The sequence below is a fragment of the Callorhinchus milii genome, unplaced genomic scaffold (assembly GCF_018977255.1).
Source record: "Callorhinchus milii isolate IMCB2004 unplaced genomic scaffold, IMCB_Cmil_1.0 Scaffold1, whole genome shotgun sequence".
Lineage (NCBI taxonomy): Eukaryota > Metazoa > Chordata > Chondrichthyes > Chimaeriformes > Callorhinchidae > Callorhinchus > Callorhinchus milii.
This window is the reverse complement of record NW_024704742.1, coordinates 75,524,669-75,544,941: the sequence shown is the minus strand read 5'-3', so window position 1 is coordinate 75,544,941 and position 20,273 is coordinate 75,524,669. Positions and strand designations below refer to the sequence as shown.

The 20,273-nt window shown below is 42.9% G+C and overlaps 2 protein-coding genes across 2 annotated transcripts in view; one reads left to right on the top strand and one right to left on the bottom strand.

Annotated features, from left to right (window-relative positions):
* Window positions 1-11,570, bottom strand: part of polr2b (RNA polymerase II subunit B) — a 31,133-nt gene extending 19,563 nt beyond the window's left edge. The window contains exons 1-8 of the mRNA XM_007891944.2: window positions 11,401-11,570; window positions 7,639-7,711; window positions 5,601-5,751; window positions 5,402-5,514; window positions 5,055-5,274; window positions 3,896-4,054; window positions 3,315-3,479; window positions 1,267-1,463 (exon numbers count right to left, since the gene is read on the bottom strand). Of these exons, the coding sequence (XP_007890135.1) occupies window positions 1,267-1,463; window positions 3,315-3,479; window positions 3,896-4,054; window positions 5,055-5,274; window positions 5,402-5,514; window positions 5,601-5,751; window positions 7,639-7,711; window positions 11,401-11,419 (1,097 nt within the window). The 5' untranslated portion in view covers window positions 11,420-11,570. The remainder of the gene's footprint in view (window positions 1-1,266; window positions 1,464-3,314; window positions 3,480-3,895; window positions 4,055-5,054; window positions 5,275-5,401; window positions 5,515-5,600; window positions 5,752-7,638; window positions 7,712-11,400) is intronic.
* A 1,562-nt stretch (window positions 11,571-13,132) lies between these two features.
* On the top strand, window positions 13,133-18,031 carry LOC103177669 (THAP domain-containing protein 1 B). The gene is made up of 3 exons (XM_007891945.2): window positions 13,133-13,233; window positions 15,351-15,552; window positions 17,649-18,031. Exons 1-3 carry the CDS (start codon window positions 13,163-13,165, stop codon window positions 17,997-17,999), a joined length of 624 nt encoding a protein of 207 aa, XP_007890136.1. The 5' UTR covers window positions 13,133-13,162; the 3' UTR covers window positions 18,000-18,031.
* The last annotated feature ends 2,242 nt before the right edge of the window (window positions 18,032-20,273 follow it).

Sequence of the window (20,273 nt, the reverse complement as noted above, 5' to 3'; positions counted from 1 at the left end):
CAGACATTCTGTTGGGATAACAGTGGTCCTGGAGTCGAGGGTGGAGGCAGAGAGGTAGTTGGGTGTCATCCACATACATGTGGAAGTTGATCCCATGTCTGTGGATGATGTCACCAAGAGGGAGCATGTAGATATTGAAGAGGAGGGGACCAAGAACAGAGCCCTGAGGAATGCCGCACGAGACGGTGCGTGGGCTAGAGGAGAAACCATTTGTGGAGATGAAGTGGAGGCGGTGTGTGAAGGACGACCTGAACCATTCAAGCACAGATTAAAATGGAGAGCACGGAGGATAGAGCCCTGAGGAATGCCACATGTGACAGTGCTGAGGCAGGAGGAGAAGCCGTTGGCAGATATGAACAGGAAAGGCTAGAATCGTGAAGGTGGAGCCAAGAAGAAAGGGATTGCAAAACAATAGAACGGTCGACAGTATCGAAGGCAACAGTGAGGTCAAGAATACAAATAGACAGAGAAAGGCCTAGTCACAAATGGAGAGAATATCATGGGTGACTTTGACTAGGGCAGTCTTGATACTGTGGGCAGCACAGAAACCAGATTGGAGGGAATCATACACATTTAATCTGTTGCCATCAACAGTTACCCTTTTATTAGCCCCGTGTTATTCAATATTTATAGTTCTCTTTATTGTGATGAAGGGGCACATAAAAAAACAGTAACCTCTCTCTTTCAGATGGTGATTGACCGGCTATGCATTTCCAGTATTGGCAATTATTTATTTGCTAAAACTGCCTTCAAGAAGCCATTTCTTCCTTCGTGCCAACCTTGTCTCTTCAACAAATTAAGCACAAGTGAATCCAAGTTGTGAATACTGCTCCATACCTGGTATCCTTTCTAGTACCTGTCTCGCGCTTCTGGACAGAATACAAGGAATTGCTTATCTGATAAGTGATTACTTTTTTCACCTGTTTCTAACCTCACTCAATTACAACCTCTCTCAAATGTTTCTATTACTTAAATACTACTTTGATCATTGCTACTCTAAATATTTCTTTCTTGTGCTCTCTCCTCAGTTGTAAATACATTGCTACATGCTCCTCCTCTTCTTTACATTCTCACTGTGGTGACACCAGCATTGATCACAATGTTTCCTACTCCAAATCATTCTCTCTCTCTCTCAGCTCTTTGAAAACCCAAACTTGCTGCCACTGCTGCTAACTTCTCATTTTCTTGTTTATGAACCTTTCTTGTGTATGCTATGGACCTTGGCCTTTTACATAGTTTTACCAATACGATAGTAACGTAACCTACCCCAAGAAATAAGCTTTCTTCGTCTCACAAAAGTCACTGACACCAACGTGTGGCAGCACCTCCTTCTGCAGAATTTCCTTTGCATATTTAATTCTCTTTTCTTTTGTTACACCAGGTTTTGCGCCTCTTGAACCAATGAAGTTCAGCGCCACATTCTGTTCCTGGATAACAAAAGCTTCGTCCAGTGAAGGTTTCACCTAGAATCCCAAGCACAAACAAGGTTGTCTAAAGGGCAAGAGAGGAATAACAAACAGACTTTCAAAAATATACAGTGTATATTTTCACAGAACCAAATCAGCTTTAAATTCAGGTTTCTCCTTTTCTATTAGAAATTTTAGCTAGGCTGAAGAAAACAATCAATACAGGCAATATTTCAAAAAGAAACAAAATACTGGGATGAATAGCTGAGGGAATAATTTGCTAAAGATATAGGGGAAGTAATGTGCAAATGCAGAATTGTGATGTTAAGGTTTTATTTGGCCTTGCACAGCAAATACCTGGACTACTGCTTGCAGTTTTGATTTTATTCAAAAAGATATAGCTGCAGAGTTGATTGGGATGTCTAAAAGGGAGCTAGATACATGGAAAGTAAAGGTATAGAGTGATATGACCTAGGCCGGAATATTAGATTGCGTCCCAAAGCAGTGGTGTGAATGTGTGAACAAATCTTTTGAAAACTTGAATGGGTCCAGCTAGGTGACCCAATGGTCTACTCCTGTCTGAAATTGTTTACAGTGCGTACCTGCTAAATGTTCTTTACAGTGCCGTTTGTTTAAAACGTGAATGAAGTGTTGACCCCAATCACTTTGCAGCATACAGAAAGGGATGTCATTGGCAATTTGATAACTCAGAAGGCAGGCTCAGTGTGGCAATGGAACAGGCCTCATCATAAAGCAGCTTCAGATATTATGGAATCCAATACCACCTTATAATGAGGTTCCACTGTATGTCACTAAGAGTGTGCAACATTTTTGAAAAGTAGCCGTGTATGTTAGAGAGGCCCTGGAGAGAAGGAGGGAATTGAGTAGCACAGCATGTCTTTTTAGTTCTCGCTTCAGGACTTGAATTTTATCAACTGCAAGGGTCCTACATGAAATGAGTTTAGTTACTTTCTCCAACACTCAAGTAGATACAAGTCCACTGAACAAAACTGGTCATAATTCAGATTAACTGGCAATCTCAAGTAGCCATCAGCATGGGAGACAAATTCAGTAGTGCAGTAGGAATGCTCTTATGAAAAATGGGCTTAATACTGATGGGGCAGAGTAGAAGTGTTACTTTGCATCTGGCCTGTGAGTGCCTGATACAGAATCTGGATTGTAAAAATGGCACAATAGAAATAGAAAAACAATTTACTTGTATATAGTGAGGTTCATGCCAGGAGAATGTTTCAAAGCACCTCACACAGCTGACTGGGCGCCAGAGAAAGACAAAGCATAGTTGAAAAGATCGGTTTTAAGGCAGGCTTTAAAAGATGGGGAGGGAGGTAGAGACTCCGGGATGGAGTACAGCAGGAGAAGAATGTCTGAAAGCTTGCCCATTATGGTGGGGTAGATTGGATTGGGGAAATGAAGCAGGCCATTGTTAGCTGAGAGGACAGGGCGAAAAGGTTGTAGGAGGTAAGGTAAGGATGAGCCAAGGATGTGGATGGGTTTTAAGGTGAGGATCTTGAATTTGAACGCTTTTATCTCTAAAACTGATAAGCACAAAAATTGACATTTAAAATAGCACAAGTTAGTTAGGAGGTAGGCTTCACAGGCTGCAGAAGATTCCATCTCATTAGACACAGCAATACCCTTACCAATCGAGTATCCTGTTTACACAAATAAGTGTAAAAGGGTGTTTTTGTACAATGGAAACAAAGTATCTTCAAAAAGAAATGTTTGTTAAATTCTAAATTGCACCCAAGAGATTTTTGGAATCTTCCCTCAGATGTTTTTCAAAATATTTTCCTTTGTATTGTAATGAAACCAGGATAAGCAAGGGTTGAACTGTTTTCTCACAAAGTATTTTGAAGAAATGTGAATTCTGATCACATTGCAACTTACCATTTCCATCATTTCAGGGTCATCAAAATCATATATAATGTGCTCGAGAATGTCTCTGTCAGACACAAAACCCAAGGCACGGAACACAATGATGATGGGAACTTCCTGTCTGATATATGGCAGGGTGGCCACAATTCGTTGACCAATTGCACTTTTCCTCACACCCTGAAAACATAAAGTGACATAATTAAGAGCAATATTTTCAAAGGACTGAAAGAAAAGTGCATTCAAAAGTGCATGTGGAGTCCTATAGCCAGTTGTTAGAGCACTCGCCTCACAAGCGAGAGACCTGGGTTCGATTCCCGGCAGGGGCGAAACTTTGGGCAAGTTTCCCTACTCCACACACCTGATAATAATCCCTCAAGAAAAAAAAACAATAATAAATTGGTCACTTCATTCTACGACTGTTTATGGAACATTGCTGTACGCAATTTGCTGCCGCATCTTGCCCACAAAATAGTCAATTCACTTGACAGTATATTCTGTGAAGCGCTTTGAGATGTCTAGAAAACGTGAAAAGCTTTATATCAAATATCAAGGATTATTTTTATTGTACTCAACAAAACTATTGAAAGTCCCACCTGTCCGCCTCTTGCCAGCATGCTGACCCAAATGGTACTTGTAGGGCGTGAAGAATTCTCCAGACATGATCGACACTCTCCTGTGTATGCATATTTAGAGTCTTTCTTTGCAAACACATACACTGTATTTGTTGCCATCTTTTCCTGTGCAATCAGAACCTAGCAAAATATCAAATTGCACGTTTTATTAGAATCAATTCAAATAACCAGAATTCAGTCACTCTAATATTAACTTCAAACTGTATAAATTTGGCATATGTGAGGACATAGAGATTAAGGATATTTAGATAGTAATGAAAGGACGAACCTGGTGTTTCCAATAACCCACGTCAACATTCTCAGTATCACGAGACAAGCGCCAACTATACTGAAATTACTCCAGTGAATAGTGCACTTCAAGATATCTTCTTGAAGCTAATTCTTAAGCACATTATGTTTTAGTGCATGGAGTACACAGAATAATTTGTTGCTTGTGAGTCACATTGAGGTGGACAACTAATATTCTATATCCTTTATACCTTTCCCCTCTAAAAACAGATATTTTGGGGTGGGGAGGTGACTAAATAGATATTTTTCTGTAAAACAAAAAAATGCACTTAAGCTCCCACCTGTAATAGGGTAAAAAAGCAACACCCCAATGCAGCAAAAACACAGGCTATAGGATCAATTCCTGGTTTGTTACCCTTCTCAACCTAAGCAGCCTGTGGTATTGGCCGAAGAGAGGCAATAATAGACTGACAGTTGGTTGACACTCACTGCTTACTCACTCACGCAGAAAATATAACCACTTGGCATCAAAAGATACTTTCCTACATAATTGTCCCCAGTGGCACAAGAAATGATTATTCAATTCATCCACAAGGATATCCCTCCACTGCCTCAAAACCTACCGTCATAGATTCCCCCCCACCCATTCTTGAGATGCAGTCTAAGCAACTTGCTTTATTCCCACAACCACATAGTTTTCATACTTTGACCTCACAAAATGTCAGTGATCATTACCCACCCACCTTATGTGAGACAGCAATATATTGAAGGGCATTATAAAGGGGAATATAAAAACAGGCTTTTCTTTTTAAAAAATTGAGCTAATGATCATTCTGATAGTTCTCCACTTTTCTCAAGTATTTTATGAAACGGTTTCATGTCCATTCTGTACCTTTTCTGATCCATTGATGATGAAATAGCCACCAGGGTCCAGTGGGCATTCATTCAATTCACAGAGATCACGATCGGTCAGACCACTTAGAAGACAATAGGTAGATCGAAGCATAATAGGAATCTTTCCTATAAATGTCTTTTGGTGCTGCGTTTGCATTTGTTCTTCACCCTCTTTAATTACAGTCTTGGTTATATCTACATAAAGCGGAGCCGAATACCTGTAAGACATCAAATTTCAAATCTCAAATGCTTGATTTGAAACATTTAATCTAAGAAAGATTTCTACCCATCTGTAACAAGCTGAAAAGGAATATCTGCCTCTATAGCACATCTATTGGAACTTACGTAAGGTTTCGCAGTCGAGCTTCATTTGGCATCATTGGTGATGGTGCACCATCTCTTTCCCAATGTGTTGGCTTTGACAAGTAGATCTGTTCAAACTTCAATAAAAAACGGGGCTGGAAGATGGATGGAGGGAGGCATTAATATCTCACATGTACACAAGACAAATCTAATAATAATTTTTTTTTCAGATTTTCCTTACTGGTTCTTCCACTTCTCCAGAGGTGTGCTGAGCTTCAGCTTGGAGGTCTATTGGAGGTGCATCTTCCACAATTCTCTGCACTGACATCTGTATGAATTCATCAAATGAATCCAACTGCTGTCGTACCAGACCTTTCTCATCAAAGTACGAGCTGAAATAAAAGAAAACAATTCAGTAAAAATAATGTTTCAAAACTCAACAAGTTGTCAATAAGGGTCACAGCATTGCATGCTAATTCACTTGTAAGCGCATTCACAAGTCTTCACTTTGAACAATGTTTTTCACAGCTAATCCCTAATTTTCAAGACATTTTGTGCTATCACCAGAACTGTATTGAATATAATGTCAGACCACTCAGGCACTCTGGAATTTACAATGTATTGCGTGGAAGGAAGAGGTAAATATAAAGAATGTTGTCCTAATTACCACTAATCTCTTTCCTCCCTTCACCATACTACTCAGCAGGTGAACTTGCTTTCCCCTGGCCCCAATTGCTCAAACAGCTGAAACATCTCAGAATCCACCCACCATACATTTTGTAGCGTTCCGTTCGTAAATCATTCCTGCACCAAAATATTACTTCCTGTACATGCCCCTAGTTCCAATTCAACCAGCCTCACTGGCTTTTGCTCAGACCTCACAACCTCTGCAGGACCTGAGGCGAGTTCTAAACATCACATCCAGTCCATGCCAAAACCTCCAGAACATCGCCTACATGTGCCCTTACCTTACCTTTAACAATAATGAAACGCTTGCCATGGTTTCACCATCTGTCCTGTAGCTCAGTGGTTAGAGCACTCGCTTTGCAAGCGAGAGACCTGAGTTCAATTCCAGGCAGGGCGAAACCTTGGGCAAGTTTCCTTACTCCATACGCCTAATAATAATCCCTCCAAAACAAAAACAATAATAAATTGGTCATTTTCAATCTACGACTGTTTGTGGGACATTGCTGTGCGCAATTGGCTGCCGCGTTCGCCCACAAATATACAGTCAATTCACTTTACAGTGTGTTCTGTGAAGCGCTTTGGGACGTCCTCCAGACGTGAAAAGCGCTATATCAAATGCAAGGATTATTATTATCTTAAAGTTATTTTGTTCTGATGCTCTGCTTACCAGCCTCTCCAGCTACACTCCAGAAATGTCAACTCTTTCAGAACTCTAGATTGTTCTTTCCTACCCAGGACCGCTTAAACCCATCATCCCCATCCTCCAAGCTCCATTTGCTCCAAATAAAGTTAGCAGATTCAGATCAAGATTCTTCTACTGATCTTCAAATCCACTGTCTCACCCCATCTTACCTATGCAATTTTCTTCAGCCCTACATTCTAGCCCAATGGTGGCCAACCTTTTTAGTCAGGCAAAAAGGCAACCAAATAAATATTTCTTTATTGAATTTTTCTTAATTTATGGTCATGCTCAGGGAGTCACTTTTTGATGCCCCAAAAAAGGCCACTTTTGGGATGTCAAGGAGTGGCCCACCAGACACCTGCACCAGTCCAGGCAAATCTACGCCAAATCAATACCTGGTTTCCAGTAGCTACTCAGCTGCGATTCCCAGGGCACAGCGATCAATGAAGAAAAATTCAATTAAGAAAAATATATATGGTTGGCCACCACTGTTTTAGTCTGTACTCTCCGCACGTCCAATTCTGGTCCATTACTTGCTCATCGTTGCTCCACTAACCGCTGACAAAGCTTTATCCTCCTACCCCTGTCCTCTACAAATTGCTTCCAAAACCACTTTGATTGCTACCACTCACTGCCTCAAAAACATCCTGAAAATATCTCTAATCAATTGTGCCCCTGGACAAAATCTTTAAATCTCTTATTTCTCTGTTTGGAATCGTGGGCTTTATTCTACCAAAAAGATTCTATTATAATGCAAGTTACCGTTCCTTGCAATCCATCAGGATAAGACAGCTATTTCATGATTTGGAATGGCAATCATTCTAGGGCAGACCACAAGTTTCCAGAAGCATAAACATTTATAAAGTTGACCATGTTTGTTTTACTGCATGGAGCTTGCTTAGATCTTTACCTGATAACAATCCAGCATGCCTCCTGCCACAAATCTGGGGTGATTTCATCATCTTCTTCATCATATTGCATTTCTGAAACACAAGTGCAGTCATAAATTACCAAGATATGGTAGCCAGTTTGCCTCAATTCCGAACACTGTTAAGTTAAATGATATTCTCCAGCCTTCTTAATGAGTAGAGGAGGTTCCTTCAGTTCTTCATGTGGAACTCCCCAATCTTGGAAGTCCTATCAAGAGATATGTCCAAAATGACTGACACAAAAATAGCATCATCTCCATTTCTACCTGGCAACCATGTTATAATACTGTCACCTAGGTCCAATATCTCAGCAGCGGCATAAGCACAAAAAAACGTTTTTGGAGTGTTAGGCTCCTGCGCTTTGAGAAGCAATGTTAACATCACTTCCTGTGTATGGTAGTTGGCACATAAGCAAGAAGTGATTTCAGCTATGACCTGATGACTTCAGGCAGTGTTTAGTCTACATTCAAGTTGTTATCCTGCTGCTATGTTTATAATTACCTTTAAACGGATATGTCGACTCATTATTCAATGTAGATACACAAACAGCAACTTGAGGTACTCATGCCTCAAAGCTTTCTACGGGGTAAAGGTAAAGAGTGTGTTGGGATTTAGTCCACCTTGATTAATCCAACTAAAATTATTTCCTTAGAATTTGAAAGATGAGAAATATCTGTAGGTGGTTATTCTCTCTAATTTAGATGGCTGAAACCAAAATGCACTTTTCCATTATTTTTCCCATATACCATATATTTTTATTCCATATATATGTCCTGTATATAGTCCTGCAGCTTAGTTGTTAGAGCACTCGCCTCACAAGCGAGAGAACCTGGGTTCGATTCCCGGGCAGGGTGAAACATTGGGCAAGTTTCCTTGCTCCACACGGCTGTTTACCTAGCAGTAAATAAGAACCCGGTTGTTAGTTGATTGGTGGATCGCTTTACTGGGGGTAATAATCCCTTCAAAAAAATAATAGGAATTTGGTCACTCAATTCCGACTGTTTGTAGGACACTGCTGTGCGCAATTGGCTACCGCCCACAAAATATAGTCAATTCACTTCTCAGTATATGCTGTGAAGCGCTTTGAGACATCTAGAAGACGTGTAAAGCGCTATATCAAATGAAGGATTATTATTATATGTTTCACATCAAAACTATTAACATAAATTCATATGTTTCAATTTGTAAAAAAGTTAAGAAATCTAAAATAAAAACAGAAAGACATTTGAAATACACGTTGGAAATTGGTCAATCAGTATTTGAAAGATAGGTTAATGTTTCAGGTAGAAATGCTCTATCTATGTTGCTCTTGCCAATCATGAGTTTTACTCCTGGGATTTCCCCAATGTTGACACCTTCCTACAGGCAATGCCCCGATAAATAGCACAACAAATGCCATCACTGCATTCTCTACAGGAAATTAGCTCACAAGTGGAAAAAGCAATTTGTTAAGGTTAATGGAATTCATGGTTTCATAACAATATGTCTGCAATATAAAAGCAACGAAGTACTCCTGAAGTTATCTAGAGAAAGAGACAGATCTCAGCTAGAGGCTGTATTCTGCTTTGGACATCCAATCCTTGGGAAGATACACTAGTTTTAGATGTAAAGCAATGATTCACTAAATGATAAAATGAAAAGTGTTAGTTATATTGAGAGGCTAGGTAGACTTGATTATAGTAATTGCAGTTGAAGGGAGCTATAAATAAGGTGTTATAAATATTGAAGGAAATCAACAAGCTATATAGTGGATGACACTTTCTCTGTTAGAGAGATCCGAAACATAAACATTTAAATTAAAGCTGGATGGTTAAAAGTAATACCAGAGGGAACAAATGGTCACAAGTCCCAATTCCAGGCTATTACATGCTTATGTCAATACTAGCTTCTTAATTTTGAAAGGGTCTCTTGAAATTACATTAAAATTAATGGAAAATATATTTTAAATAATCTTATATTAGCACACAGGAAACACAACCAGGCAATCAGCTGCAACCTCTCTCACAGACATTTTGCGTGTTCACGAAAACATGCTGAGCTCCACTATGTGGCACCAAATACGAGATGATTTTGTAATATTACTAAAAAGCTATGTAACTTCTTTATTACAGTAGAATGCCACTTATTGGTCTCTGATGTAAAAAGACAATGCTAGCTTTTTATTTTTTAGTTACACAGCAAAGTGAGGCATGTGAATCATTAGCTTTTTTGGTGAAAAAAAGATACATCCAAGGGTCAGGGACAGAGATATAAAGCGAGAGCAAGTGTCAAAGAGAGAGGTGTCAAAGAAAGCCAAAAAAGGGTTAGTGACAGTGAGAAAGAAAGCCAGAATCCAAGCAAAAGACTCAGTCAGATATAGAAAGGCACGGAGTGAGAGCACTTGCAGTGTGGTACTGTTGTAAGGTTTTGTACTGTGTTTTGTACTGTATGTTATTTGCATGTTGCTGTATGATGCTGTCCTGTTATCCTCACTTGCAGCATCTACCCTGAGGCCAGTTTTAGTTAGTTATTAGATAACTAGCTCCCACTATAACACTGAAATACCGTACTTTTTTAAAAAAAGGTTTTACGGGCCTTTTGAAATCAACTACAGTAAAGCAGACTTTATATTTTAGTCGATCAGTCTATTCCACTCCAAAAAACACCCACTGGAGGGTGTTTATGTCAGTGGGGATCAGAACACAAGGAATATTTCAAACCGGATTCATCCTGCTCACTGACGATCTTTTTGGACAAGAAAGTGTCACGTTCATAAACAGGGTATCCTCAAGTGCTACGACAAGAAACTACTGTTTCAGACAGCGCCAGCACCAGGCCAAGCTTCACTTCAAAATAATACTCGCTTCACTGGTAAGACATCTCCTTTCTGTTTCGCCCGCAACGTATACAGGTCAATCCATTTTACAGTGTATGCCGTGAGGCGCTTTGAGACGTCTCGACGAGGCGCTATATCAAGTGTAAGGATTATTACACTTGTGGAGTCCTGTAGCTCAGTGGTTAGAGCACTCGCTTTGCAAGTGAGAGACCTGAGTTCAATTCCAGGCAGAGGGCGAAACCTTGGGCAAGTTTCCTTACTCCACACAGAGCCTAATAATAATCCCTCCAAAACCAAAAACAATAATAAATTGGTCATTTTCAATCTACGACTGTTTGTGGGACATTGCTGTGCGCAATTGGCTGCCGCGTTCGCCCACAAATATACAGTCAATTCACTTTACAGTGTGTTCTGTGAAGCGCTTTGGGACGTCCTCCCGACGTGAACAACACTATATCAAATGCAAGGATTATTATTATTATTATTATTGTTTAACTGTAATGACAAGTCCTATAAAAGGGGAGTGCACTGATGTTTTCCAGTGCTTATTCCAGGAGGGAAGGTGTAGTCGTACACTCGGGGGAATGGGGGTAGGTGTAATGACACGGTTTATTGAAGTCTCTGACACACAGAGCGGGAGCTGTTGTGTACTGGGGACCCCCCGCCCCGCCCCCGCCGCCCCCGGGGCTCCGGCCCACCGGCCCACCGCCGCCCGACCAGCTTTCAGGGTCTGCACAGCCACCGTGATGTGTGCGCTCAGTCGCTTGGGCTTCACTCTGGCGGCGCCGCCCCGCCGAGGCCCAGGGAAAGCGCTGCACGGACTGGAGGGTGGCCGTTGGTTGGGCTGAGCGGGCCCGAGACCGGCGCCATTTTCCCAACGAGACGCGGCGGTCACGACTCTCCGCCATCGCCTGCAGACGGTGCTCACCTTCGTCCGGGTCGTACATGGTGACAGTTTGGTGTGCGCGGCCCGGGGTGCGCTGCAAAGACGGGCGGCTTTGGCGGCCTCTATCCGAGCGGATGGCGTTGGATTGGGGGGGGAGAGAGGGAGAGGAGAGGCCGCGGCGGCTCCGCGCTGACTCGGCCCTGCTTCACATGCACAGCGCATGCGTGCGACTTGTGACGCAGCGCTGAGCCATCGCCCCCCACACACACACACACACCGCCCCTGTGCCGACCACTGGGCACTCACTCACTCACTCCGCTCACTGTGGGCCTTTTGCCGCCATTTATTTTTCTTTCTTTTTTTAAATAAAAAAAACCCTGCGAGAAATCGCGACTGTAAAGCGCACGGTGTAGACTTTGCCTGTGCTTTCCATCAAATTAGCAATTGCATTTCGATAGGGCGCCTTAGCACATGGTTCGCACCTCGATTATACCTGCATGCCGTAAAGTCCGGTGGCTGTGCGTTTTTTGGGGGGAACCTAATAATAATCCATGCACTTATAGGGTTTTATCGCGTCCTCGAGGCATCTCATAGGACTTCACAGGTTATACTGTAAAAAGATTTGACTATATTTTGTGGGCCAAATGCGGCAACCAATTGCCCACAGCAGTGTCCCGTGGATGGAGTGACCAATTCTTTTTGAGGGAATTATTACCCCCAGAAAAGCAATCCGCCAATCGACTAACAACTAGGTTTGTACTTACTGCTAAATAAACAGAAACTTGTGGAATAAGGAAACGTGCCCAGTTTTGCCCTGAAGGGAATAGAACCCAGGTCTCGCTTGCGAGGCAAGTGCTCTAACCACTGAGTACAGGACTCCACTATTTGGGTAGATTGCAAATGGTAAGTGGAAGATTTAGGTTTCATAGTCTGAATGTGTTTTTTCATCATATTTTGCCTCAAAGCCCTTCACAGGATTTACTGTGGAGTGCAGTGACTGTGTATTTTGTGTGTCAGGCTGCTCATTGGCCACAGAGGCATGAGGGGCAAAATGGAAGGGAGCTGGAGTAAGGAAGGAGGCATTGTGGAGTCCTGTAGCTCAGTGGTTAGAGCACTCGCTTTGCAAGCGAGAGACCCGAGTTCAATTCCAGGCAGAGGGCGAAACCTTGGGCAAGTTTCCTTACTCCACACATCTAATAATAATCCCTCCAAAAACCCAAAACAATAATTAAATTGGTCATTTTCAATCTACGACTGTTTGTGGGACATTGCTGTGCGCAATTGGCTGCCGCGTTCGCCCACAAATATACAGTCAATTCACTTTACAGTGTGTTCTGTGAAGCGCTTTGGGACGTCCTCCTGACGTGAAAAGCGCTATATCAAATGCAAGGATTATCAGCGCCTTGGGACGTCCTCCTAACGTGAAAGGCGCTTTATAAATGGAATCTTGTTGTTGTTGTTGTATTATATCTGCAGGGTGGGCTCCAGGCACCTTTTCATCCTTTGGAAACTATTCAAAATACTGGTTTAGTTAAAGTCCATTTGAAGAATTGCAATGTTCCAGAAGTATCCTGACAACAACAATTTGCACTTATAAAGTGCCCTTCACACCGGTGCCTGGAGACTGCCCTGCAGACTGGCCTTCCCCACCCCAGAGGTGCAGACCCCGCCCCCCTTTTGCCCCTCACAGTGCTGCGGACGATGACGTCAGACGCAGCCTTGCCCTCAACAAAGATGGCGTCTGGCAGCCAGCTGACCAACCAGAGCCAGGGCCACGGGTCACGTGGCGCGGCGGGCGGGCGCCATGGTGTTGTCCTGCTCCGCGTATGGTTGTAAGAATCGGTACGACAAGGAGCGGGGAGTCTCCTTCCACAGGTAAGGCGGGAACCGCGGGGACTCGCTCCTAAACCCGCTGAGTCAGGCAGCGGACCTGACCCGACTGGCACCGCGGCCTGTGCGGGGCCTGGGCCTGGGCCTGGAGTGCGCTGCCTCAGTCAGTCAGTCAGTCAGTCAGGGCCTGGTCACCGCCAGGGATGGAGGGGGTGACGCTCTGCTGCGCTGTGGCGCCGCCTGTGGGTCACACAGGGATCAGACCCCACTGGCACCGTCAGAAAACAGAGGGGGAGTTTCTCCCTCTCCTGGTGCCCCCCCCCCACCCCCCCCCCAGAAAATAACAACAATCTCAGCATTTGACAGCGCCTCATCACGTCTTCGAGACGTCTCGAAGCGCTTCACGGAGCACACAGTAGAGGGAGTTGACTGTATATTTTGTGGGCGAAACGCCGCAGCCGATCGCGCACATAGGTGTCCCACAAACAGCCGCGGATTACGTCACCGCATTTTTTTTTAAAGTAGTTTGAAGGAATTATTACCCTCGGAAAAGTGATCCACGAATCAACTAACCACCAGGTTACAGCGGGGTAAACAGGCGCGTGGGGTAAGATAACTTGCCCAAGGTTTCGCCCGGCCGGGAATCAAATCCAGATCCTCTCGCTTGCGAGGCGAGCGCTCTCACCACTGAGCTACAGGACTTCACTTTTTTTCTAATTTATATGGAATAAAAATATACAGTATATGGGAAATATTGCTGTGCGCAAATCGACTGCCACCCCTCAATTCAAATTCAGTTACTGCACTTTACAGTAAATCCCGAGAAATGCTTTGAGATGTCATAACTACATTCGCCCACAAAATGTACAGTCAATTCATTTTACGTGGACGTGGAGTCCTGTAGCTCAGTGGTTAGAGCACTCGCTTTGCAAGCGAGACACCTGGGTTCAGTTCCAGGCACAGGGCGAAACCTTGGGCAAGTTTCCTTACTCCACACACCTAATAATAATCCCTCCAAAACAAAACAATAATAAATTGGTCATTTTCAATCCATGACTGTTTGTGGGACATTGCTGTGCACAATTGGCTGCCGTGTTTCGCCCACAAATATACGGTCAGTTCATTTTACAGTCTATTCTGTGAAGCGCTTTGAGACGTTGAGAAGACGTGAAAAGCGCTATATCAAATGCAAGGATTATTATTATATTACAGTATATTCAGCGAAGTGATTTAAACGACTTGATAAGGTGCTATTTCAAATGCAAGGATTATTATATCAAAACGCAAGCATTATTATGACAACTTGCATTTATGTAGCACCCCTCACGTGAGTAATGTCTCTGAGCACTTACCAGCGGTGTGGTTTGATGCCGAGAAGGAAAGGGAGGAGAGGTGACCAAAGGCACAGTTGAAGAGGAAAGTCTTCAGGTATGATTTGTAGATGGGCAAAGAGGGGGCAAGACGGAGGGATCGAGGCAGGGAGTTAATGTTTCAGGTCGATGACCTTTGGTCAGAACTGAACATTTCTGACATCCCTATACTATATTGTAATAAGCTGTGTCAGACAGCTGCAAGTATGTGTTTAAACCGGTTATTGGAAAATCCACTTCATTAAGTTTCACTTTTTAGAATGAATAGGATATAAAAATGCACAAAGTGTTAAACTGCAAGTTTAGTACTTTGCCAGCGATTGTCAACTTCAATTTACTGCTTAACTACAGCTCTGCCATGGAAAACTATTCACACTATTTTTATTGGTGTGAGTGGAAGATAGGAAGCAGTACAGCTGAACAGTTCAGGCTGAGGTGATTCAGAAGCTGAGCCCAGAGAGCAGAATTATTTCTCAGTATAGTATAAATACTTGTTATTAATAATAATTAATCCATACATTTGATATGATACCTTTCATGTCTCAGGAGCACACATCTTGCACACCTTCTATCTGTCTGTTAGTAATATAAAGTGCACAGAGGGCATATTTGCACCTGAACTATAATAATTATAATAATAATTAACTACCTTTTAATGAATCAGAAACCTGCTTGCAAAGATAACTTATCTTTCAGGCCTTGGGACGTCCTACCGACATGAAAGGCGCTTTGCAAATGTAATTTTGTTGTTGTTATTGTTGTCTTAAGTTCTTTCTGAACCTGAATTTAAAGGTTTCCCCTGAAACGACCTGAGCTCTGCAAGAAGTGGGTGGCTGCAGTGAGGAGGCGGAACTTTACACCCACCAAAAACAGTAATCTCTGCTCAGAACACTTCACAGTAGACTGTTTCAGAAAGAATTGTAACAACAAAATACTGGAGGAAAACGCTGTCCCTTCCATATTCTGCTTCACACGACCAAAACAACAAACAAAGGTAAACATTTTAAAGAGGGATTCAGTTATAATGCAAAATTAGATGATCTGTTGTTAGTAACACCATCATTTTAATTGCACATATTGCTCAGGAAATGTACCTGCTTTTTTAAGCTTTCAGATAAAATAGCAGATGATAGAACAATGCATCGTTTCTGATACAAGTGCAGAATTTTAACTCATTTATCATTTATCATTTAAATTCCCGATCACAGGTAGAGGACTGTATCCAATATTTTCAAATTTTAGTTAATTGTATCTGAACTACAGTGCATCTCATTATACTGGTAGATTCAAAGTTCTTTACACCTAATACATTCGCTTACTTTGGGAGTAGTAAATGGTTAAGTAAAATCAGGTGTTTTGCATTCAGTATTATAGAGCCCAATACAATACAAAATTACATTTGTATAGCACCTTTCACGTCGGGAGGAGATCCCAAGGTGCTGGACAGTCAAGGATTTGGACCCGAGCTGGGGGTTGGGATCAGGGAAGGTGGAGGACGGGGGGACAGGAGCATGGCCGAAGGCTCGGTCAAAGACGAGGATTCTAAGCACCTTAAAGGATGCAAGGGAGGGCACGAGGCAAAGGGAATGTGGGATGAAGTTCCATAGGGTGGGGTCAGAAAGGCCTATGGCCTGGCCGCCGATGGTGGGGCGGGCCAGGCAGGGGACATGGAGCCGGCCAGAGCCTGCTGAGCGGAGGGAGCAAGCAGGTGATATGGGGTCAGCAACAACAACAGCAAAATTACATGTGTAAAGCACCTTTCATGTCGGAGGACGTCCCAAGGCGCTGAACAGTCAGGGATCAGGATCCGAGCATGGGGGTCAGGTTTGGGATGAGGGAAGGCAGAGGGGGTAGGAGAGCAGCTGAAGACATGGTCAAAAAGGAGGCTCTTGAAGGAGGCAACAGAGGGAGCAAGGCAAAGGGATTGTGGGGTGGAGTTCCAAAGAGTGGAGGCAGAGAGGCTGAGTCGGGCAGGAGACCTGGAGCAGGCCAGAGCCGGAGGGAGCAGACAGATTGATAGGGGCTCAGCAGGTCAGATGTAGGAGGGGCAAAGCCGTGGAGGTTCTTGAAAGTGAGGGCGAGGATTTTGAATTTTATCCTCTGAGAAATGGAGAGCCAGGCGAGAGTGGGGGTGATGGGGTCACAGAGACTTGTACGGGAGAGGACACAGATGATCTGCAGCTTGTGGAGGGAAGAGTTGGGGAGGCTGACAAGGAGGGAGTTTCCGTCATCGAGCCTTGAGGTGATGAATACATGGATGAGGGTTTCGGCGATCTGAGGGGTGAGGCAGTGGCAGAGTTGGGCAATGTTGCGGAGGTGGCGGAAGGCAGAGCAGGTCATGGCACGGTTGTAGGGGAGAAAAGACAGTTGAGGGTCGAACAAGCTGCCTAGGTGCCTGACTGGCTTGGTGAAGTGGAGTGTGCATCTATAGATGCTGATGCTGCCAGTGCCTGAGGTGCGGAGGCGCTAGCGCGAACCAATCAGGAAGGCCTCAGTCTTGCTGACATTCAACTGTAGAAAGTTAGCTCTCATCCAGAACTTAATGTTTGACAGTCTAATCTGTCAGGACGTCAGTTGCCCTAGAATCAAGGGTGGAGGCAGAGAGATAGAGTTGGGTGTCATCCGAGTATATGTGGAAGTTGACCCCATATCTGCAGATGATGTTACCAAGCGGGAGTATGTACAGGTTGAAGAGCAGGGGATCCAGGACAGACCCCTGAGGAACGCCACACTAGACTGTGCAGAGGCTGGAAGAGAAACTTAGCGGAGACAAATGGGGACCGTGTGAGAGATGAGACCTGAACCATTCAAGGACCAAACCTTGAAGGTTGAGGTGAGAGGAGGCGGTGGAGGAGGATGGAATGGTCCACGGTATCTAAGGCAGCAGAGGTTGAGGAGCACGAGGAGGCAGAGGTAGGGAGGGGGAAGACTGGCAGCGAGGTGAGGATTTTGAACTCTATCCTCTGAGGCCAGTGGAGCCGGGCGAGGGTGGGGTGATGGGATCGTGGAACCTGGTGTGGTCTGAAGAGAAATACACTCGTGCTTAATTAGAGATGCGGTTGTGTCATGTCTATTTTAATGTATTTATAGAAATTGGAAACGTTGACGCCAAGAGAACAATCCATAACAGAAGTAGAAGTTAAAGTAGAACCTGTACCAAAGCAGTCATGTGATCTATCTGAACCAACACCACCAAGTGATCTTCTGACTATTTATGACCATAGCTACAGTGTTGGGGATGCGCGTTTGCAAAAGAGAAGGATTCAGCAGTTGGAAGAACAGAATGAAAAATTGAAAAAGAAACTGAAGTTCCTTCAACAGAAATCTCGCCGCCAGGAGCAACAACTAGAGAGAATGAAGAAGCTGCTGCAGGAGCTGAATGTCCAAGAGATGTTACCACATCAAAGTGTGTGTTGTTACACGACGCCTTGTATGAAATAATTGATACAATTAAAAATTATATTTGTATAGTGCCTTTCATGTCGGAAGGACATCCCAAGGCGCTGAACAGTCAGGGATTTGAATCCGAGTTGGGGGTTGGAATCGGGGCGGGTGAGGAGCAGGGAGGGTAGGATGCTTAAATTTGAAAAATGTTTGTTTCCTCCACTAAATCAGCTATATTTGAAGCAGTTAGTACTACAGGGAAGTTTTTACTATAATCTTGCCCTACATTTAGATTTTTTTTTAAGATTCAGAAATCTTGCTAAGATTGAGAAACTAGGTCTGTATTATCTGGGGTTAAGGATCAATTGAGTAAGGAAACCACTTGTTGGTTACATTTTTGCCTGTTCAAATGAAAGCCAACATGAAACAAACCACATAAAGTTAGGTTAAACAAACAGCTATGATGTGGAATGATAAACCAATAAATAAGAATTTGGTCACTCAATACACGACTGTTTGTGGGACACTGCTGTGTGCAATTGGCTGCCGCATTTCGTCCCCAAAATATACAGTCAATTCACTACAGTATATCCTGTGAAGCGCTTTGAAGACGTGATAAGGCACCATATCAAATGCAACGATTATCATTTTCAGGCTTTCCAGTTTCTGTAAAACTTCAATGTGAAATCACCAATGTGAAATCACTTCTGCATTCTATCTGCAAAGAGTTCAGAGCACTTTTTTAAAAAAAGGAAATGTTGCTTTACCAACTAAAATTGAAAAGTAGCCTATTTTCATAGAAATATCAGTTTAAGGTGCTGGGTAAAAATATATTAATGTGTAAACATTTCATAGGATTTTCTTATTTTTCTTAAATAAAGTTGAAAAAAGCTACTTTTGGAATAAATATTTTATTCTAGTCCAATTACAATAACAACTTGCAATGATAGAGCCAATTATATTAATGTTAAGTCTCGAACAAAAATTGGGATGATTTTAAAGGTGACTGAAGGCATGGTTAAAGAGCTAGATTTTTTGGAGTTTTTGGACTTGGAGAATTTTGAAAACAGGGAGAGAGATAGAAAAGAAAAGTCATTCTGGAAGTGGGTTACAGGATGGAAGTAGAGCCTAACTAGCTAAAACCGCATAGCTTGCCATTGATATTGCTGTCTGGCAAGCTTTCCCGCTGCTTGTCCAACTAGGACCACCTGACCTGTTAGGGCTTTGGCTTACAGGGTTAACAGAGGCTGACTGGGATGATTCCCAGCCCAGAGTGACTTCCAAGTCCTGTCAATGAGCCAGGCTGGTTGTGAAGCCAAAGAGGAATGAACAAAAACAAAAGTTGAACTGGTGTCAGTTATCTGGCTCTTGAGGATGATGAGACAGTGAAATCAGTTAGTACCATACACTCTGGTATAGTCAGTACAGGGTATATGATGCTCTTATGGTGGAATTTGAGTGTGGCCGATTGGTATTTATAATAATTTTTGGATTTGATAAAGCACCTAAAACATTGAGAATGTCTCAAATGTTCATGAAGATTTCTGTAATGTGCAGTGACTATATTTGTAGGGGAATGCGACAGTCATGAAATGAATGACCAATTTTATTTGTAGGGTTATTAGGCAGGACACTGGGAGAAGCCTCAGCTGGAGTATTGTTTCCAATTCTCAGCACCACACTTTAGGAAGGATATCAGGGCCTTGGAGAGGGTGCAGAGAAGATTTACCAGAATGATACCAGGGTTGAGGATCTTCAGTTATGTGGAGAGACTGGAGAGGTGGGAAGGATCTCCTTGGATCAGAAAAAGTTAAGGGGAGATTTAATAGAGGTGTTCTATTTGATTGTTTGAGTGTTATGAGGGTTTTTGATAGAGTGAATTAATGAGAAACTTTCCTCTGGCAGATGGGTCGGTAACCAGATTTAATATAGTTGGCAACCAGAGGGGATACAAGGGAAACATGTTTTACCCAGCGAGTTGTTACGATCTGGAATGCACTGCCTGAAAGGGTGATGTAAGCAGATTCGAGAGTAGCTTTCAAAAGAGGATTGGATATGTACTTGAAAAGGAAAAATTTGCAAGGCAATGGGATAAGAACGGGAGTGGGACTAGTTGGATAGCTGTGCTGTAAAATTCCATGATTCTAAGCTTCCTTCTTTTTTCAAATAGTGTCATGGGATGGTTTAACACCCATGTGTACCGACAGGTGAGATCTCAATTTAACATCGGAAAGTAAGTTCTAATATGCTGCAACCTTAGTCGCATGTTTTGTGCTCAGGTATTGAAGGCATAATTTATGGCATCAGTTATTATCATTGCCAACTTTCATG